General features: G+C 31.5%; 1 protein-coding gene across 1 annotated transcript in view; it reads left to right on the top strand.

Moving 5' to 3' along the window:
- LOC125075890 (glutamate receptor 1-like) overlaps positions 1–24,478 on the top strand; it is a 132,833-nt gene that overhangs the window by 24,322 nt on the left and 84,033 nt on the right. The window contains exon 2 of the mRNA XM_047687730.1: positions 6,997–7,149. Within this exon, the coding sequence (XP_047543686.1) occupies positions 7,050–7,149 (100 nt within the window). The 5' untranslated portion in view covers positions 6,997–7,049. The remainder of the gene's footprint in view (positions 1–6,996; positions 7,150–24,478) is intronic.

Genomic DNA, 24,478 nt, shown 5'->3' with positions numbered 1-24,478 from the left:
TATTTGACTAGATGATAACATTTATAGATTTTCACAATGCTAAGTATTAAGATTAGGTGTTCCCATATATGTTTCTGCCATTGTCGTAGTCTGAGAACCAAACGACAATACCCCACATTTATCATCATCTTACTGCCCTTATCCCAATTTTACTTGGGCTCGGCGCAGCTTGTTTTCTTCTTCCATACTTCTCTGTCAGACGTCATCTCACAAGTAACATTCTTTCTAACCATATCGTCTTTCACACAAACCATCTATCGTTTCTTTGGTCGAAAAGCTCACAATTAATAGAATTATATTAAAAGTTGTCTAAATTTCAAAATAAAAAAAATGCTATAAAATTTAATAGCGCATTATCATCACGGTCTATTTCATGAAAAGCATCCGTTCGTGAATTATCCGAAACATTAAACGGAACGAGTATTAAAGTGGCTGAAAAAGAAGTAGCGAAGAGAAATATAAACTGAACGTAGTAATATTGCAACTTGGTATTATTGTCTCATAAAATTCAAGGCACTACGACGCCGAGGTTTTAAATACTTTCGTAGCGTTGAAAAAGTTACTTTTAATCTTCTTTTAATGAAGTTACACCAGTCTTGCAGTCAGGTAAGACAGTTTAACGCCGACAAATCCTCTACGTAACAAAAATCTTTAATATCCAGACAGAAATAGTGGCTTATGAATGAGGTTATTGCGTTTAAAGTGCAATGGTTTATTTATGTTTTTAATACTGGTGATGTTTAAAATTTTATTCGTTCCGTTGCAATTTTTTATTCAAATTTTTCTTAATGTGATCCTAAAGAAACACAACTTCTTGCCATATGATTCTAGCGTACTTCAAAATAGTCATTATAATTTATTACGCCCCAAGTATACACTTAGATAGGAAACAAAATAAAGAAAATTCATGACACATCTGTTAATTGTCAAAATTAGATGTTTTTCTTTTACCGAATACTTCTGGAATAAATAATAATAAAGTAATTAATAACTTTGGACTTTAAGGACTCAATAGTAATAATAATAATATCGTTTAAGCTTTCTACTCTCATCATGACTTAATTTGTTTGCGTTGCTACACACATACTCTCTATTTCTCTCTCTTACACATGCACATACACACACACACACATACACACACACACATAAAATTACACATGCATATATAGCGATTTATATTTATATCCTTTAAGATACCTGTGAATCGCTTCATAATTTCGTGCAATTTACGTTTGAATAAAAGATAATCTTCTTCTTTTTTTTTTGTAATTGGTTATCGTGATAATAAAAGTAAAAATTTTCGCTGGTTCTATAAAAAAAGTTATCTGTCAATTTTAAGCTATCTGACAGAAGTTATACATATATGCAGTAACACTTGATTTATCGTATGTCACTTAACTATTCGTTTTTCATATGTTCTTTTAATTAAGAAATTGTTTGAAAACGAAACGAATGAAATTTTCACGTGGTCGGTTGCAATTAAAAATATAAATTCGTTTAATAAACCTTTTGTATTATTTTGACGCGGACTACATTTTGTTCCGTATCAAATGCTCGTGATTAAATTAATTTCTAGGATATTTTTTTTTTAATATGTTAACGAGTCAAGTTTCATGTTCACAACTATTGACTTATTTAATAAATTTTCTCGTTTCATAATATTCTAAATATGTTTTTTTTTTAATATTTAAATTCGATAAGAGTATATTAGGTTAGTGTAAAGACCACAAAATTCTAGTTAAATATGGGTTAAGACGGATCTGAAACATTCAATTTTTCCATTGTTCTAAAATTTCATCAAAATTGTGTTTGTTAACGAATTTGAATTCGCAGATATACCTACATACATATATTAACAAATATGCAAAGCTATGAACGGTGGAGACTACGAATATTATCAGAAGACAGAAAGATTATGACCAAAAGTTGTACAAAAGACGTTTACGAAACGTTTTCTAAGTACCTACGTTTTAATATGTCGCAATGTATATTAATCATTTTAGATATTTTGAGTTTTGAGTCCCCTCCACAAAGGGTGCTCTGACGAAATATCGAATAAATAACATCTGATCACTGTTTAATCTAAAATACCTACTATTATAAATGCAAAACTAACTTTGTCTATCTCTTGTTCTTTCACGGCCAAAAGACTGAACCGATTTTGATTTAATTTCATATGAAGTCAGTTTGAACTCCAACAAGGGACAGGCTACTCTTAAAATTCCAGCGAAACCGCTGGCGAGAACTAGTAACGTTTACAATTTTAAATTAAAACTTAACTTATACTGACGTATAATATATTAAGTAGGACATTAAGAACGCAGACGAGACTCTCGAAACGAAATAAAAATACACGAAAACAAAACGGTGCCAATAAAACAATCGACTCTGGCAAGAAAACCATTTAGTTCGTTCAAAGATCATTAACGTTTTTCCTTCACTAAACGCTCCGTTGCGAAACAATTACCGAAATCAGTTAAGAATGTGGTAACATTGGAAGTTGAATTCCTATAAACCGGAATGTAACATTTCGACGTGATATCGAAAGAAATGACGTAGCAAATGGAAGAAATATTACACAGAACGGAGCTTCGGAATGGCTCTTACGGCATAATGTTCAAACGGAAGTAAAAAAAGACATAAGGATAGTGTGACCACGTAAAGAAGTCACCAGTACGGAAATAAATTAGGGTCGGCACATACTAACGGGATAGAACCTTATTATTGTTACAATTGTAAGAGTGTTTCATGATTGTTAGTAATTTTATTTAAATAAAATCAAATTTAATTTTTAATGAGAATTGTTCACAGCTGGTAAAGTATGAGCATTAAATATATTTTGTAAGAACCGTAATTGTCCAGCGGTTACGGAACTTTGAAAAATAGTGGATTCAAAATTGCACTGAGCGGTAAAGGAATTCAAGGATTTTGTTATTAAAAAGCCATATGTGTATTCACTAATCCACATTGAAGCAACTTGATAGAATAAACCTAGAACTTGCTCCTCAAAATGAGAGTCACCATTTAGGGTAGCGACAATTTGCTACTATTTACTTAACAATTAAACACAGGGCCTACTGATCTTTCAAAAAGAAAAAATATATATTTCCAGAATAAAATATTTTTGGTGTTTCTTTCTCTTTAAATAAGGGTATTTATGTACACCCCCTTACGCAATCTAGCGTTTCGAGCACCTTTTTATATAATGGGAGAGATCTATAAATCGTATCGTGCACAGGCTTCCTTAGGAACTAGCGAACTATGGTCGAGCGATTCAGATAAAAGTTTCGGTCAGCGATCGTATATTAGCCGATGACATCCAAGAATACGGGCTGGCTCTCTCAGACCGATAAAGATGTCCAATGAAGTATTTTACGTGGTAACGCGATTTCTCCACCAAATTGTTTCATTTGAACACGTTCTTTCGAAATCTCGGTATGAAATTTAATATTTATGGCATCGTTTATTCACTTTTCAGTGTATAACTCGTTCAAAATATTATAGGAACCTAAGGCAACTTTTCGTAACTATATCAATTCGTAAAATTAAGGTTTTGTGTTATTTGTAAGTGACGATATAAATATATATTAACAAATTAATCATAAGATACAATTTAAAATACCAATTTGCTTCTTAATTTAAGTCGTAATGAGACTCAAAAGCTTAAGAAATAATGTTTTAGTTAGTTTTAGTTTAGTTTAACATTAAGCCACCCACCACCCACGCACACACAGACACACGTACACATACACGTACAAATACAAATATTATATAAATCAATCAAAAAAAAAAAAAAAACAATTATTAGTTTATTGGTATATAGAATGTTAGGGGTTTTTAGTCCAATAGTAGGACATGTTGGCTTTATCGTATAACATCGAACGTATCATCATATAACACTAATAAATGAGAAAGTAGCTCTTTCTGGCTGTTGCAAATTAGTCTTTTTATTCCTAACACCTATCAAACCCTAAAACGTAAATGAAACCGCAGGCGACAACTAGGATATTTATCTGTTGTAAGCATCTCGCATACAAAATTTACTATGATTAGTTTTAATCGAATTTCATTATAATAAACAGCACTGTCTTCCTTCAGCTACAGCGACCAGTCTCAGAGATTACTCAACTAAGCTAGGGTTTATAGCGCATTAATTGTGTGCGCAAAAACACGTGCACTTTATATTCTCTTAAATCTTGCAATTCAACCCGACCAAAGAGATCAGGGCTTTTGAACGGCTTAAAGTACTTTCCAATACACGTGGGCTTAACACTGCTAAATTCCAAACGTAACTGCTACTTAGACCTTCTTGAACTCGAAAAAGATTTGATCATTAGCAGCCTGCAAATTTCCCACTGATGGGCTAAGGCTTCCTCTCCCTTTGAGAAAAAGGTATGGAGCATATACCACCACGCTGCTCCAATGCGGGTTGGCGGAATACACACGTGGCAGAATTTCGTTGAAATTAGACACATGCAGGTTTCCTCATGATGTTTTTCTTCACCGCCGAGCACGAGATAAACTATAAACACAAGTTAAGAACATGAAAATTCAGTAGTGCTTGCCTGAGTTTGATTCCGAAATCATCGGTTAAGATGCACGCGTTCTAACCACTGGGTCATCTCGGCTCGACTTAAATGATTATATCATGAAATGGGACTAATTATTTATTTTTCAAATTGAAACTTGGGCTGCCGTAACAATTTAATGTCATTTAAAAGTAATACATATAAAATATTGAATATAACCTTTTTATAGACAATATCTTATTAGAATTAGAGTCAATTAAATAGTTCATATTTTAAAGTTTTTTTTCGTAACATTTTCGTACTTTTGTGATCCAAAGTCATATCATATTACATCGAAGTGACACGCGCCATATTGGATTAATATTTTTTTAAGCAATTTTTTTAGTACCGATTCGTTTAAAGGCTACATAAAACAATTAAGCGACATCACATTCGTTTCTATTTCATTACTTGCACAATTTGATTGTCTAGCTAAACCTGCGGGTTTACGACCTAAAAATAATACCCCCTTATATAGGCTTACCCCTTTAGGGGAAGAGTTTTGTCAAATCCGTTCTTTATGTCTTCACCCTATAACTAACCCGCCAAATTTTAAGTTTGTAGATGTTATAGTTTCAGAGATTTTGTGAATAATCAATGAGTGGTATTTCACTTTTATATATATAGATTATGGGTGAAATTAAATTATCCATGACACCATGGTTGAATTCAGTAACACCCTTTATAAATTGCTTATTGGTATGCTTGAATAAGCACAAAACGTTTATTGGGGAGGATTTATTTTGTTATTCTAATATAGGTAGTGTACAATCATGATAAATGTTCAGCTCAAGGCATTTGTCCTGAATGTAATTTTTAGGTCATTTAAATTATTGTTTTGAATATTAACATTTTTTCTTCATAATACTGCAGAGAGGTTTAGCTAACGCGACTCATAAATCGTAAATCATTATTATTATTCGTTTGTAGAACGGCTTAGATAAACGAGTTTTGATGCCTACCACAACCGCATACTACAACAACCAAGGAGTATTTTAAAAATAAAAATTAATGTTTAACAAATTATTTACGGATTTATATTTACAAAAGAATAAGAATGACTTTACGAACAATAAATATAATTTAAAGTATTCATATTCAGCATCTTAATGGTCAATGGTGTACGGCCTCCACCTTAACCGTGATCGGAAAATCTAAACTCTCCTTGGTCAGGCAAACATTGATCTGTTCTCTAAATTAAAGCCATTCAGAGAATAAGACGTTATGGGATACCACTACTGTACGCTGAATGCAGGTGGATTTTTTCTCCAAACTTTTATTAGATATAACTCCAAATTACAATATACGTAAGGCATAATTAAGAATTCGCGTGGCAAAAATTATAACACGTCCCACCATGATCGTGGTTAATAGCACGGGATTGACACTAGTGTCTTAGATATACGGTAGACGTGCTAAGTGGTGCCATGAGCGTTAGTGGAGTATGCGTTGACTGAGGTGACGTTCTTGCGAGTGAGCACAGCGCGACTTTTACTGAAATTAAGTAGGTAGGTATTAATATTTCATTATTCAATACTTACATCACATTATTTAAAAAAAATCTACTAATTACTGTATATATAACTGTATATATTGATAGAATCCAAAACATTACCACGTTAAACAAATGTAAAAACAAAAAAAGTAACAAATTCAAATTACCGTTTACATTTAATTAACGTGGTGAACTTTAGAACACTTAAAATAATGCAACAAATAAAAAAAACAGCAAATGTCACCGTCAACGTTATTAAAAAATATGCAACATAGGAAAAGCGAAAATATTTTAAAGAGTAATTTTAATATTAAATAGTAAACAATACGAACGAATGCCGGAGATGGCAAAGTTACTACGGTAAGAGAATTCGCTAATTTAAACGTAAGATAATATGCAATTTGGACTTAAAAATTTGAAACAAAATGTTTCAAATATATTAAAATTTTACCAGTCTGACTGAGCACGTAGTACAATAAAAATATTATTGGGCTATTGTCAAGAAATTTTTAATAATAGCTTGAAGTTTAAAAATGTACTGCAATTTAAGTCGTTTCACATGCGACTTCTGTAAAGTCGGTTATTAGTCCAAATAATGAGTTAGTGACGCATACTGATCTTAGAAATTTACAGTGACGGTCAATATTTGACCAGTTAATCTTATTATTAATATCTGGCTTAACAGCTTAAAATAATCTCCTTCGTTTGCTGCTCTTTTATATTCAAATTATTTTTATTTTTTTGTAAACTTACATTAGGTAAATTTTATTAAGCGTTTCCGGATTTTAATACACGTGTAATTTTAAAATTGCTGTCTTCTGTGCTCTGAATTCAGAGAAATTACAACAACATCCCATAAACTACAACTAGCATTTGTTAAACAATACTTGATCATCTTATAATAGCCACTGATTCACTATTGTTTGTTCACAGGTGCAATATTCGACCAAAACACGGATGAAATACAGAATGTATTCAAATATGCTATGACTGTTCATAATCAGAATATTAGCAGCCGTCGGCTGGAACTTCAGGCTTACGTCGATGTTATTAACACCGCAGACGCTTTCAAACTATCACGGTTGAGTGAGTATCCAATCACAATAGTCAAGCTATCTCATAAACACATTTGTAACACACCAAATAGTTACGCTGTACATTCGATTCAGTTTTGATACTTAGAGACATTTATTTTAGCCTTAAACATGTTAAACCACATTTGCAAGCACAGTCGTTTAACACCAAGTTTGAAATTGATAATTTAAATTAATTCTTTTCTCCATTAAAGCAATGCAATGTTTTTCAATTTGATGATTGATTGAGCTCATGGATTTACTATGTCATATGTTTTATGTCGTTTTTGACACTCGTGTAATAATATAAATAAGACAGGCAGCCTAGAGCCAATCGTTTTATTCTCAAAGTGTGTAACGTCATTATTTATTGTTATAATATCCTCTAACACAAAAACGTTCCTTAAGCAAACTTTTGGGCGTATCTATGCCTGCGCGAATAGCCACTTTCTGCAAAGTACAAATATCGTACTGATATCGGTTTTATTACCCAAAGCAGCTTGAAATGGATAAAATCAGGATAGTTGAAAATTTGCGGTGGAAGTAACTGAAATATACAAAGCGAGCCATATTCACATCAGTCAACAATCTAATTTTCTTAACCGCGAATGCTCCAGAGCTCAGTCTACTCTCCAACTTATTAATATGATGCGCCATTACAGTTTAGCATCGTCAGCGCTATCAAGAAATTTTGTAGTATCCATAAGGACTAACTATTTTCATACATTCGTTTTTAAGCATTTATCATTAGACTATTATTTATGCTTCAGACGACCTTACTTTTTTGAAACGAAGAGCTTTAAAAATATTTTTAGTACAGAATGTTTTGTTTTTGTTTATGATGCAAGTTAACGGACGAGCAAACGATACTCGATGGTAAGTGGTCACCACCGTCCATAGACATCGGGGCTGGAAGAAATATTAATCATTCCTTTCATCGCCAACGTATTACCAGCCTTGGGAACTGAGATGTCATGTCCCCTTGCACTTGTAGTTGTAATATAACTTATATGAATTCAAAGTGAGTTTAGTGTGATGTGTCACGATCGTTGAACGCAGGCAATAATTGCACGTGTGTGAGTATCGTTTTGTGTTAAAGAGAACTATTAATACGTCATGTCATAACATTCTAGGTAAATAGTTGTTGCCAGCATTATAATTCACTTTATATTCATACATCGGAAATGATTTGAATATTATTTATGTTACTCGTATATTATTATTGATTGTACATTATTAGCATACAAAATACTCGATTGCGTCGTTAGTCTAGTGGCTTGATATAGGTCCACATATTCCTAGGGTTAGAGTTCGAGCCCTAGGTTCGGCCGATAAAAGGTTTTATGTGGAAAAATGACGGGGACTATCTTATACATTTGTGATTACTAGCTGTCCATTTCAATTTTCCTGGATAAAATTCGTACAAAGTTACATAAATGAAAGGCTCCTATTTGGCCCCATAAAGTTGAATTATCCAAAAATGTTACGTTGCAGACACTTAAGTCACAAAATAAACATAAATTTTTTATCTTTGTACATTCAACAGATTTAACTGTGCGCTTATAATCAGAACAATAATTATTATATACGTATATAAATATCAAGGTAGTTTTAGAAACGTAGAAACACGAAAACACTTTATAGTATTTATGTAGATAGTATTTATTTTTTGTTTACTACTGATATATGTACGTGCAATATTACACACGTTGCTGCTCGCCAGTTCTGTTACTTGAACTTGGCTGTTAAAGTTCACTTTTAAAAAATCGTTTCCGGCAAAACTACAAAAACATTTTTTTCATTTAAGAAATTGGTGCCGTACGCAATTATAACTTTTCCTTACATTGCCAACGTAGGGAACTAAGATGTTTGCCTTCTTTTGCCATTGCACCTAAGTTCACACTAGCTAATACTTCAAACCAGAACGCAATAATGCTAAGTACTGCTGATTGGCAGTAGAATATTTTATAATTGGGTGCTACCTACGCAGACGGGCTCGCACAAAGCCCTATCATGTATAATACTAAGCAATTGATACACACTAGTTACTTTATAAAACGTAAAAGTAAAGTAAGCTCTTCCCCCTTTCATCTTGTGGTGAGGATTTTTAGCTAATGCAAAAGCATAAAATGGATAATGAACGCAAAAATGCTTAAACAACCACGGTTTAATCCCTCACATTACAGCTTAAATTCAGGTGTTCTAACACTATGCCATTTCAGTCGACCCAATTGCATTATAAAATACAATCTTAATTCTACCTGTATCAGTGAGTTAAGTTAGTATTTACATATTATAAATATACAAGTTACATATACCACTTATCACAAGAGCTTCAAAAACTATTACGCTCATTCAGAAAGATTCCTGGAAATTTCAATTTTAAGGGGAGAATCGATAGTGGTATCTTGTTTAAGTAACCAGTTTTATATAAATGCAGTTAAAAACTACCAACCAACTATTTACCACTTAACGCATTCAATTCATAATTGTCTAAATAGTTTAACGTTATGGTAATTTAGTTGATCCAATTCGCATCCAGCAATAAGAACTTTAAATTTATTTCGCCTCTGGTAACCATAATTATACTGATGACTTATAATTGAAGGCAAAACGATTTAATGTAGATACGAACGCAGAACTTTCATCTCGTCGGTTCCGCCAGTAGAATGTTATTCTAAGACTTCATAAATAATTGATTTATTGGTGCGAAACTTTTTAATAGTAATCGATCGTATTTTCATAATAGTTCATTGTTATGTACATGATTTCGTACATTTTACGAACGAATTGTATGAAAAAATAATTTTTAAAAATATTAATGGGTATTTTAGTATTGGTAATATAAAGGGTATCTGTTAGTAAAATAACCTCGTTTTGGTGAGTTTTCGAAGCTCATTCCACCACGCTTCTCCGAAGCCGGCTGATATTTTTTGGTAGGTAGGTAAAGCACATGAAATTTTAATTATGGTTGACCTGAACGTCTCGTGTTTCGTGTCTATCCGTTCGTGTCAGTCCACTTTACTTTATTCCGAGATAAAATAAAGTTAAAGCGTAAAATATAATTCTACGTAATAAGACAGAAATTAAATACATTTTAATAACATAAAATAAAAGTTTGAACAAATATAATCTTAAATTTTGCGTTTGTGTTTGTGCGCGGGTGTATGTGTGTGTATGTGTAAGTGTGCGTATAGCTGACGCTAATTAGACTTCTTTTTTAATAATATTTATTTCTAGATCATTGTTAAATGTTTATGTCATATGCGTATAATCACCGTTCATCCAGTTTGAGTTGAAACTTGGTACAGTCGCGAGACTTACCTGAAAGTTTCCAGTAGAGTCCCATCCACCTCCTTAGCATGTGACTATGTCATAATTGAAATCTACTCTAAATTAGAAGTATGAACTGCTAAGTTCTGAAGTTCCAGCTTGAGTTTGAATTGTACATTGTATTGCGAATGTATTTTTTTTACATATATAATCTAAATCTATACTAATATTATATATTCGAAAGAAAATCTGTCTGTCTGTCTGTTGCTCTTTCACGGCCAAAACACTGAACCGAATTTGATGATATTTGTTATAAAGCAAGCTTGAACTCCAATGAAGGACATAGGCTTTTTACGCCTAAAACTTGATTATCCCCTGAAATGCGAGAAAAACCATGGATAACAACTGCTGCTGTATTTATTTAAATAAAGAACTTAAAAAATGTTTAATGTAAAATAATAATAACTAAAAACTTCTTGCTTTTATTAAAAATAAAATGTATGTAATATGATAAGTTGTTTGCTGGTTATTTGAAAATACTTAGGAGTCATTCTAATTTCCCAACTAATAATATAATACGAATTTAATAGTGAATTCTGATATATTTTTGTAATGCAACTTCTTCTAAACATTCTTCTAAATATTTTTTTGACTACTTTTTTATAATACTACCAATTAATAAATGTCGATGTTATATTATTTTGATAATGCAATTCGATTATCAAAGAAAAACTTTAGTTCTGACTCATATTAATATTTTCAACATTTTTATGGTCTACCTAAGGAGTGTTACGATCCCGTAATATAATTAAATTGTATTATCTCCTTGATTTCCACTCGAGACCCAAAAGGCAAGGTTGATTTGATGAATGAGACGTCAAAAGTTTTAAATTTCCTCCGACTTTCCTTGATTAGTTGAAAAGCCTTAGAAGTAATAACTTATTTTCGCATGTATTTTTGTTTATGAGCCTTAAAACATAGCTACATATATTAACATGTAATATTAAGAGATAAGTTTATAATTTTAAGTCGTATCATAAATTTATTAATATTTTGGCTACTCGTCTCGTTTTCGCCTGGATAAATAAAGGATTTTATAACGTAATTTTTATCCAATGAAACGTAAACATTCGCCAATCGATCTATTGACCCATACTGTGTGAATACATATATTTCCATCGTATTTTCGCACGTTTGTTTATTTAAATATCTCAATTTATTTCTAAAACCACTGAACCAAACCGTAAAATGTTTATATGTTATATAAATATATAAAATATTTATTTTTTATATGACTACCAATTAAACAAGATGAAATATGAGCAAAGGTTTTATATATCAGACAAAAATAAATGTAAAAGTAACTTTGTCTATCTGTTGCTCTTTTACAGTAAGACCACTAAGTCGAATTTAATGAAAATTTTACAAGAAGTAAGTTTGAATGTCGAGGAAGTACATAGGCTACTTTTTTGCCTAAAACCTGTTGACCACCTCCATTAAAAGCGATGGAAGCCACAAGTGACAATTTGTGCCTAATCAAATAAAAGTTCCACGTCAATCAGATCATTATCTTATGCGAGAAACCGAGAAAAACAACACCATACCTTTACTTCAAATTTTAATTGCTAATATTTAAAATTGTGAGCAAGTATTTATAGGACTGGTAAAATAAGAAGAAATTTATTATATATCGTAATTAATCATAATAATAATTATTACTAAAAAAATAAATTATTATTAATTTATTGTAATTAACTTGCATGCATTTAAAAACTTTTTTTGTAAGTGTATTTTAACACGAATTTTTTAAGTAAACGTATTAAAGTACTAAAAAAAAATATATTGTCTAGATTATAAATCAAAATCTGAGACCTATTTACTTATTTAAACCAAGAATAATATCAGAATCTATCAAAATAATTACTAGATAGGCTTACGGCCAAGTTTTCGAACGTTGTTGACTTTAAGTATTGTTTTGTCTCTGTCACTCTAACGTAAAGCGATAGTGATAGCACTAGATTAAACGGCAACTTTAAATTGAGTAGCGCTTGAAAACTTGGCTGTTGTTTTGTGAAAAATATAATGAAAGCTTTTGTTCTATCAATATGTTTAACCGTTATCTGCGAATGGGGTAATTTACTCCCCACTTAAAATTACAGTTTATATTTCAAGTAAAAAAATCCGTATACCAGGAATTTTAATCAAAACAAATCAAAATATACTTTATTCAAGTGGACTTTTACAAGAAACTTTTGAATATTCTTTTAACAAACTATTTTAAGTAAAGCTACCCGTTCGGAATGTAGATCCTACCGAGAAGAACCGGCAGCAAACTCAGTAGCTACTCTTTTTCAACATCTAAAATTACAGTCATGTTAGTTAAATTATATATGTATGTTATGTCTCCTGTCTGGAAGTCAACAAGCATTAACTCCACGCTTTTTTATCATCTATATAATCTTGTATCGAATAATATACCTTCTTTATCAATGTATTTTTTACAAATTATTATATATACGCATAAAAGCATGATTTCGAAAAAAAAGATTAAGATCAGTGACAAAAAAATATGAGCGAAGCCTTCTGTAGTATGACTATAAAATATTAACAGTTCAGCATTTCCATTATAATCTAAATGGATATGTAGGCTAGTTATATCATATAACATAACTATGAAGTGAGAATACTTACATACATTCCTGTTCCTCTGACAGATTTCGGTCCCGACGGTATTAAGTTTTTGTATAATATTGGTAGGCGTACGGACAAATGTGCCACATAATGGTAAATGGATGTTATCGATCACCTATCATAATCATTAAGAGATGTTCATCATTTCTTACATGACCAATGTGCCACCAACCTTGGGAACCAAGATTTATCTTGGCCCACAAGAGTGTACACATTATCAACTTGCAATTACTGAATTTTTCTCTTATAATTTACCTTATAACTTTCATGGCTGCACCCGGGTATCAACTCGGCAATGTTAGCCACTAAGCCAATGAGTTTGTCGGATGTTACAAATTAAATTAAGATATCTTTGTTATTTAATTGCTAAAGGAACATATACCGTGATTACTGAAGGGTCTTATCGCTAGAATCTATATTACGACCCGGTAATAACATTAATATATTATTTCAAAATGACGAAAAATTCAATATCTATGTTCATCATATTGTAATTTATTTAAATTTCAGCATTAGCAGCCTGTAAATTTTCCCATTGCTGGGCTAAAGGCCTCCTCTCCCTTTGAGGAGAAGGTTTGGCGCATATTCCACCACGCTGCTCCAATGCGGATTGGCGGAATACACATGTGGCAGAATTTCGTTGAAATTAGACAAATGCAGGTTTCCTCACGATGTTTTCCTTCACCGTCGAGCACGAGATGAATTATAAACACAAATTAAGCACATGAAAATTCAATGGTGCCCGCCTGGGTTTGAACCCGAAATCATCGGTTAAGATGCACGCGTTCTAACCACTGGGCCATTCTATTTATAGTGATTATAATGTTATTAATAACATACTGCTAGTTTGTTAAAAAGTGTGTACTGGTGGTGTTACGTAATCCATATACTTCTCGGTGGACTAGACTCTAAGCCGCTAACCCAGCAGTGGTACTCACACTACTAGTTCGTTCTCACTTAACAGAATGATATGTTAAACTGAGTCAATTCATTCCATTTTTTACTATGTCCGTTTATAAAAGTAATACCATCTAATTTCGCAAAATTTTACATCGTTCCGTGCATTTCGGGTGATGAGATGGGTTTGAATGTGATCCAAATGCTGCCACGAATGAATTTCGTTATGTTTGTACTCTGGCTTTTTAAATAATTACTTACATTAGGACAATAATAAAGGTTTTTAGTTAATATTAATTGATTCACTTTAAGCAATTTCCTAATTATATAAATACTCTTACCCGGTACTGCTTATAGCGTCAAATATTGAGGCCGATGAAATTTTTAATTGTCTTAACAGTTTCGTTATAATTATTGAAGTAGGTACTTTAGTGAGTTTAATAAGAGTCAAGTTTCAAAGTCAATGTTAGAAAAATTTAACATTAATTATGAGATTATGATTTTCTCTTTAGAACTGAGTTGCGCAGTCATTTTGAGTTATATGTTATAATTACCTATACCGATGTTTGGCTAACAAGCGTCTAGCTTAATCTACGCGAACGCATAAAAAATAATCCTATGAAATTATTGAAAATTAAATGTATCTTTCTGATGTTATTTTATAAATCAAATATTTAGAACTATTTGATTTTAAAAATATCATAATAATAAATATTTTTAATAAAAAATTAAGATTTTGGTTTTACTTCAAAGGTTTAAAATTAAGAGTTTGTGTATGTCCCACGACTGGGAAAGAAGAACAATATTCTTAACTAGATGGGTTTTATTAATCGCTTAGTTTAATGTTCCATCCGATGGTAAGTGGTCACAACTGCGCATAGACATTAGCGCTGTAAGTCATATTAACCTTAGTTAAGATGTTATGTCTCTTGTGCATGTAATTACACTGGATCACTCACCCTTCAAATCGGAACATAACAATACCAAGTATTGCTATTTGGCGGTAAAATATGTGATGACTGGCTGGTATATACTCAGACGGGTTCACACAATACTCTATCATAAAGAAAATTAGATATTAATTTATTAATTGATTGGTTTGAAGCTGATCACTTAATTCCATTTCAGTAAATTCACAAACACAAATTAAGTACATATAATCCGAGTGGTGGTTTGAACCACCAATTTACAGTTAAGATTTCTTTTATCCACTCACATAACAACTCTATTTTATTTATACGAACATTTTATTAATTGTATTCTTTTACGTACTTGGAAATAGCTACGTTAATTGTTTAACGTCAACATGAAACACAAATACAAATTAAACCAGCAACGTTACCGTCAAGATTTATCGACAGTTCTCAATTTTAGTAGTCTATGACAAAATGACTCTATCCTGACAAATCTGTAGTGTTGCTAGAATTAAGTACCTAAGTCCCTTGACATATGAGGCGTCCACACCAGCCTTCCAGCTCGGTGGATTGAATGCATTTAAGTTCGTCGTTTACTCATATTGTGGTTGATGATATATATGAAGTTGGCTGGAGGCCAAATAAATCAAGTTTTTCAAGAGAAAATCTTGATATGTAACTCGAAAAAAAAATTGACGTATATTTCAATTATTATAGTTTTATTAATGACATCAAATTATATTATCTGCTTACTATTTGACTTAAATGCTCCTAATTATGATGCTCTCCGGTTATAAAACACGCACACACACACACGCAAACACAAAATTAAACATTATATACACCAAAGGCACAAACAGAAGATCTGTTTGTGCCTTTTTGTGCCTTTATCTGTAGACATACAAATATAACAAAAAAAAAAAAATGTTTCATGCGAGGAGTTGATCGTTATTATATGTAGTTATTATATACTATGGTTGAACTTGAAATTAGTGCATTAGTGCATTTGTTGACAAAAAATCGCAGCAGTCTCTTCTCTTATAATGAGTTCAAAAAGTTTTACTTCACTTAATTTGTATACATTAGCATTAGCAGCCTGTAATTTTTCCCACTGCTGAGCTAAAGGCCTCCTCTCTCTGTGAGGAGAAGGTTTGGAGCATATTCCACCACGCTGCTCCAATGCGGGTTGGCGGAATACACATGTGGCAGAATTTCGTTGAAATTAAACACATGCAGGTTTCCTCACGATGTTTTCCTTCATCGCCGAGCACGAAATGAATTATAAACACCAATTAAGCACATGAAAATTCAGTGGTGTCTGCCTGGGTTTGAACCCTAAATCATCGGTTAAGATGTACGCGTTCTAACCACTGGGCCATCTCGGCTTAATTTGTATACCTTTATTTATATTATACCTAGTTATATCTCTGAATTTACTTGCATGAAATGTATGTTTACTTAATATTTAACAGAAAATATTTAAAACATTTAGGAAATATTCTGATAATTAAGGTAAAGTAAGGTGGAGTAAATTAATAGAACTTGTTCGTTCCTGATTAATAAACAGTTTTAATTCGAGTCTAGACACCAAGTTTTATTACCGAACTGCATACATCGCTTTTTCTTTTGTTTATTTGTATCCCCTTAGAGATTTTCTCCTTTATGTATATTTTAAGATACATCTCTTATTTGTATTTTTTGTGTGTGACTGCATCCTTTTATTACAAGATAGGATCTGTTCTTGGTATTCAAATCAACATTTGCACAAACATTTGGGATCCTTTAAAGTGGATTATATTCGGCCAGTTTGATTTCGATATTTAAAGTTTTAAACTGAAATACTTTATCAGAACTGGACTTTCATTAATGTTAGTATCATATTTATACGGTAGTGGGGTTTTGTGCAACCCACGTGGGTGGGTATTAACCGCTAAACAGTTATACTTATTGACTGTTGCGGCTTGAAGCGTAAGTGTAAGTAAGCATAAACATTGGTCAAATTGGTAGCGCACTGATGTTGTACAGGATGGTTATTTTTTCGTGTAGTCTCAATGTCTATGAGGGTGTGACGTATGTATATAGTTGAACTATTACCAACTATTCTAAGTCTGGTCTATTTGCCAGATGATAATGAATGATAATGACATTTAAAAATAGAATCACAATAGATTCCCTATAATAATTTACATTTCTTGTCTGATATGAAACCAATGTAATGATCGATTAATCAATTCTCACTAATATCAAATTCTATTAATCTTTCAATTACCGTTACAGAACCAACCACTCTAATATGCAAAATATCGAAGTAGAAAGATAATTCGATCTCGTCCCGTTTCGAGTAGTGTTAGATTGAAATAAACTTAAGGGTGAGTTGACTTTATTACGGAATATCATATGATTTAATAATAGTAAAATACTTAGACTATAACATGTCTAGAAAAATATATTGGATAATATTCCAAAGGTAGATATTATAAATTTAGGTACTTTATAAAATTATGTTGTCTCATATCATTCATGACTAGAAGGTACCTTAAATTTAATATAGGTTGTAAAGAGATGAAAGTATTTGTAGGAGCGTATTTGAATGATATATAACCTACTTGTCAAAATTATTAGTTGTAATCTTGAAATTTTTGTCCCAGTGATTATGGGACGATATCTGCATATAATAAATCGGTTATGGTCGTTGATGCGCAGAAAAATAAAAAGTATTCTTAATTGCAATTTACTAAATTGGTACGATTTAACAAAGAATTCATTTAAGAGAGAGAAAAAACGGTAAGGGCCGGTTAGAGAGTGGTATAGTGGTATGGCTTTAAAAAATAAAAATAAAAACGTAAACTAAATTAAAGTAAATTGTTATCAACATACTCCAATTCTAACTTTAACTAAAATATTCGTTAAGAGGTAAATTTAAAGAAATTAAAATAATGGCTGTCGCTTCTCAATTTGTTTTTGATAATTTTATGTATGTATGCAAAAACATAAACGATTTTCCCAGAAATTGTGACGTACATTCTATTAATATTAGGAACAAGAATAAATTTGTTACTCCTAGTACCCGATTACACAGGGTTATTAACTCTTTTTGGGGGCAATGTATCCGTTTTTACAACAGGATCCCTGAAAACGTTCAAAATTATTCAATTATAAAATTCAAAAGAATCATTAAAGAGCGTTTGTGTGCTAAAGGATATCACAAAACCAATGACTTTTTAGTTGACTGCACACCTTGGGAACGAAATGATCGCCTCCAGGCTGTTTCAAGTAACTAAAATATAATTATTATTGTACATGCAAAATGGATAAAAAAAAATATCCCGCTGAGTTTCTTTCGCCGGTTCTTTTCTTTCTTTTCTCAGGTCCGAGGTGTTAAATTCCGAACCGGTGGTAGATTTTTGACTATCAATAAGCAAGTGTAAACACTTCTATATTGAATAAAGATTTTTGACTTTGACTTGACTTGACTAACTTATGTATACTATTTGACTAATGTAGAGTGACTGGCAGTTTACAATGAAATTAAATCAAAACAAAACCTGTCATAGATTTCGAAATTATTAAAAATCTTTTGAATAAATGCGAAGTTTCGCGGGGGACTTGCCAGTTTGTATTATTATAACAGATAATAGAAAATTTGACAATAGTGACACGTTCTAAATTTGAATATAATATATAAATAGTTTAGAACTGTCCAAGTCATCAGGGAATAAGTGAATGATTTTAGAATTTATTAAATCTTACGATGACCTAATTCAGTCGAGTTCCAGATCTACGATCAAACACACGGATGCCTTTCACGAAACACGAGTAATGGTGCACGATACAACAATGCCTCGCACCTGTTTTAATCGTGTGTTCTCTCAATTTCAAACTAAGGCTGATTGCACTTATACATAACAAAAACAATAAATTAAAAATAAATTTAATATCTGAACAACATGTAATTCATTCAAATTAAAATATATTTTATAGAACAACATTAATATTTTTTTAAAATAAATATTAATTTATTTTAATGTAGTTTTTCATACGTAAACTTGTTATTTAATAAAAATAAAAACATTTACTCCGTTTTTCATTAAATCATTGGTATATTATTTTAAATAAACAATATAATATCTTTTTATAAGGCTACGGAAACGAGGTAGCTATTTTGTTTTATATTTGAAACTTTTAGTTGCATATAGTTTTTCTATTCAAAGATTTTTATCATCGACACCTCCAACGCGTTGAAATTTTTCCGCAGAGTTCGAAACACACCCACAAATCGATTTCTGAAAGCAAATATTTGTTGTTACACAGTTCGCCACCCTTTCATGACTTTTGTTACTTTATTCAATTCAGACGTATGTAAATAGTTGAACTCATACTTTTTGTTTTAGAACATTGTTTCAGTGTGTTTATTCTACTGATCCTGACGCACTGAACAAAGGCTCATCAAATATTATAAATTTAATACGGTAAAATTGTCGGTATCTGGTGGTATAGCTTTCTTTTAGTCTTGTTTTGTTCTATTTCAACAAACAAACCTATAGACAAAGATATTTTTTTTTGTTTTATTCAAAAGTCAGAGGTTAAAATTGTAAACCTACCACTTTGATATTCTGATTAACAAAATTGTACCATTAATTACTCCATATGTATTTAAAAAACATGCTCAACACAATCTATATAAATAAGTTTATAAGACAGACGACTCAAACTCAACTATTAATTACGTAGGAAAATAAATCTTGAAGATTTATTTAAATTATTGTAAGTTTAATATAACATTCCACTAATGTTGTGACGTTATGGTATATTTTCATTTTTATAGTAAAGGCTATTTAATCAATATTAATTATGTCACTTTGTAAATAAATGGTGAGTTCGGCTCAGCTTTATGTTTTAAAGTACATTGTAATTTACGTATGTGATTAATTTGTGAATAACTAAGCTATTTAAGTGGTAAGGTATTAAGGTGGTCTTTGTGCAGAACAGTCTGAGTGGGTCCGATTCACACCCCTATTAGTACTCGATCTTCCAATCTTAAATCTGTATTTGAATCAGCAGAATGGAGCCTGTTTTGATTTATATTAATTACATAGAAATAAATGTGTTAACATTTCTTCCAATGTTAATGAGCGGATTTTCAGTCTGGAAACCGCTCCGTGGGATTATAATATTGACGGATGTGCCTGTGTTTTAAGATAGATTTTTGCTATGAATGATTACCATGAGTAGTCAAGAAAAGTCATATGGCAATGATGATCACTTATCTTGTCAATGATCTTATGGTGATCATAGCCTATCATCAGGTGACCAAATAAAAAGAAGCAGTTAATAATAATGACCTTAGTTTATTTTTTATGGATTAAAAATTGTGTGTACATTTATTTAAAAAAAATGTATACCAATAACAACTTAAATAAGTATATAAAACTATAGCAAGTATACATATCTTGAATGCGTGGAATGGTGGCAAGAATGCTAGCAGAATTTTCCCATTGATCCCAACGCTATTCCCATTATCTGGGCGAAAAATTAAAAACGAAGTTATCGTGGTAAAACCCGGCGATAGAAATGATTATAAATATGTCTATATAATATATTTTGTTGTGTTATATATTATGTTTATGTTACATACACTAATTTTATTTAGTTGATATGAAATATGTTCTCACGTAAATTTCGGCTGTTCTGTGAAGAGTTATATTTTTTACCTGCGAAAATTCTCGTGCATCTGTAGACTAAAACTGAGAGATAAAAAGCGGTTTTACATACACACACCATAAAGCTTTTATGACTAGGTGAGGATAATATTATGTGGGATGAGGGCGTCTTTGAATTTTAATGCGAAAGTGTATCCGAGCCTTTTTGTTTTTATAACTTTTTTCTTATAAAAACATAGATGTAAGTTTTATTTCATTGTAATTTACACATTCTTTATTTTTGTAAAATGTGCATGGTTGAAATTGTCATTTTGTTATTACCCTTCACGAATGACAATACAACAAAAACTATAGCTAGAATAATAATAATACATACCTTCTCGTATCTCCTCAATTTTACCCCCTCTGGTAAATTACAAAAGTAACTTAGGTCCTTTCTTTGTTTCGTCAAAATGGGTTAAGCATTTATGCTTACATACTATGACAGACGCATTTATAATATTCGTATGCATATAAAAACACGTAGTTGCAAATAGATTTATATTTTTAACGAAGTTATCTCTACGGTATCATTTTCCGTTGAGTATTTTTCAATTACATATTTTAGCTTTGACACATAAGGCCATTTTTTTACTGAGAAGTTCATTTACCGTAAAATTTATGATTGATAAAAAAAAAACAAATTAACAAGAGAATAGACATCAATGAACTTGTTCTTAAATTTCTTTGATTAATATTTCATAATTTTAAATGGAAATGGAAATGACTAAGTGATTAAAAGGATGGAATGACGAATATAAATTTGTTACAAAGAACGACGAAGAATGTTTCCGATATTGAAGCGAAAATTTAGTCGTTTCAACGTGCTTCCCAAATAGAAGACACGAACGCAGTCCACTCCAAAGCCTATTTGATTGGTGTCGCACATAACACGAAACCAAAAATGTGCAACGACTGTCCATTGTTTAATTTAGCATTCCTTATACATTTTTCGTATCATTTTAGAGATACATATACATACATATTACAGTTACATACAATACTTAATCTATAACAGTTTAGGAGTCCTTCCTAGTAAGTTACTAGCACATGTGTTAGAATGGCCCGCTCTTGCATTATAAAAAAATAAATAAATGTATGTACAATCTTCTAAAACGATAAAAATAAGTTAGATCAAACCTAGGATTTGTAAGCCTGTGTGTATGAGTATGAATGAGTATGTGTGTGTATGTTTGTATGTGTGCTAAGAAACTCTTTATAATAAACTTTCTATTTAATTCTAGCTTAAGTCTAGTGAGTAATTTGTCAATATTTTTTTTAAACTTATTGTAATTTAACGGGTAGAATTATAAGAACTTGTTTGATTCGTTGTGAATATACGGAGATTGAATTGTAAATTGTCGATTAGGTAATTTAATTTTTGTTCTCCAAGTACTTATTACACAATTTCTTTTACTTTTAGCGTTACTCTGGAAATAAGGAAGGGTCTTTTACAACCTAATGCAGTACATATCTTTTTCCTACTGTTAATAATTCAGCGTATTTAAAGAGTCCATCTGTGTGGTAGCGATAATTTTTGAGAAACATGCCTTTTAGTAAGAGCCTTTGAGCCCTCTCCACTTCGAGAAACTACTATTAAATAATAGAATTCCATATTGACGGATTACCGGAAAAGGTATTATTGATCATATATCATTTTACATAAGCTTAGCTTGTAATGTCAACTTAGAGAAAATTGGTGTGGGGTGTTTGTGAGCGAATTAAGACCTATGATTAAAAAGATACATATATATCTACGATAGTATCAGACTATTAATGCTTTTAAAAATAAATAAAGTATAAATTTAAAGTGTTTTGTAAATTAAATAAGCTTGCAGTTTGAAAAAGTACTCGTATACATAAATGTTTAACAAAATTGACGTACCTATGAATGTCTTGAAGTGTTATGCGTACGTTATGGTTATGAAGGTACGGTTTTTACAACTCCCTAGTTACCTTAACATTAAGAAACTTTCGAGAAAAATACAGAGCGTTTATGAAGACATTCCAACAATAACAACTCCATGTAGCTTTTAAACCTGCCGACTAATGTTCAGTAATACATTTTCGGATGTTCTTATATTTTTTCTTTCAGCTAATTATTAAGTTACTTCAGAAGTTATAGAATATTTTATTAGATTTTTCATTATTCATTTCAGAGATAATATTTATTTTAACTTTGACGCAACTTTTCTTTACTTTTTTTTTTGTATAGAAAAAAATTAACGATGTTTCTATGTCGAACTTATAACTTAAAAAGAACATCTTTTCGGATGGCACTTTTGATTTTTTTTTTCTTATAACAAAAGACAAATCCCTATCGGCATTTCTTGAAAGCAAGCATAAAACTTATCGTGGTAATACCAGCGGTCATTGCTCCGAGATACCGTGAAAGGAGGCCGGGTGGAAAAAAAAATGGCGAACATATTTCGTATCTCTCGGAAAAATGAGAACAATACGTAAATACTGACACGGAAATTAAAAGCAGAAACAAAAGCAAATTACCCGTAAGAGGATGAACGGGGACCGCGGAGGCGCCTATTTTCTCTAATGAGGAGCACTTTGTAGACCTCTGCGGTCCTCCGAACTGTCTGCTACTTTTTCTGGTATCTAGTCCTTTAAATGGTGCTGTGAAAGTTTTTATTGGGTTATTAACTTGTCTCTCGAAATTTAAATGCCTCGGTATACTTTTTTCTGTAAACTAGTAGCGCTTGGCAAATTAGCTCCGATCCCCTTTCCGTATATCACTGGCTTATTTAATGAAATTAAAACGACTAAAACTGCGTGTGTTTTATTATTGGAAATATTTTTTTCACTCTTAATTACTAAGAAGAATTCATTAATTCAGCTGTACATAATCTTAAATTTCATTATTAAAATTTAATTGAACTGCCAGTTTATGTAACGAATAATTCCGTGGTATTTTCCTTCTAATGTAATTCGATTTATTTGTATCTCTAGTAATATCTTCAATCCGTATCTTCATACGCATTGAATATAGTAGTCATTAAACCTTTTGCTTTTACACATTACATTAGCAGACTGTAAATTTCCCACTGCTGGGCTAAGGCCTCCTCTCCCTTTGAGGAGAAGGTTTGGAGCATATTCCACGCTGCTCCAATTCGGGTTGGTGGGATACACATGTGGCAGAATTTGCTTGAAATTAGACACATACAGGATTCCTCACGCTGTTTTCTTTCATCGTCGAGCACAAGAATAATTATAAACACAAATTAAGCACCTGAAAATTCAGTGGAGCCTGCTGGAGCGCGGGTTTGGTCCCGAAATCATCGGTTAAGATGCACGCGTTCTAACCACTCGGCCATCTCGGCTCTCAACCATTTTTTTATTAATAATTATTCCATCTCGACAAACTATTCGTTCCTCATTAAATTGCTCTTTAGAGATTTTTACATATCATACATAGTATAGAATAAAATCGCTTCCCGCCAACTGTACGCTTAGATCCTTTAAGCTCCGCAATGGATTTTGACAATAAACAGAGCGATTCAAGAAGAATATGTATAATACATGCATATTATAATAGAGAAAAGCCGAGAATTTCAACTTTTCTAGCTAAAAAAAAAAAATTTATATTTGTTCTTCTACCTATAATTTGTATAGACCTTGCGATAGAGTTTGGTACCCAACCCTATACGAAAAAACCTATACAGTAAAATATTTATTTTTTTATTACTTTATAGTAATTTTTTCTTCGTGACGTCCTCATAAATTGTAATATGGTACGCTGTCGGGTTTTTTGCAGTTTACATTTTATTGCAAAGTTATCATTGAAATTCTTGTATATCATTTAGTCATTCTTAATATTCTGTAACGCATATGTCTTCCAGAGAAATGGCTAATGTCT

Source organism: Vanessa atalanta, chromosome Z, assembly GCF_905147765.1.
Source record: "Vanessa atalanta chromosome Z, ilVanAtal1.2, whole genome shotgun sequence".
Lineage (NCBI taxonomy): Eukaryota > Metazoa > Arthropoda > Insecta > Lepidoptera > Nymphalidae > Vanessa > Vanessa atalanta.
The sequence above is the reverse complement of the archived record's forward strand: the minus strand, read 5'-3'. Positions and strand labels throughout refer to the sequence as shown.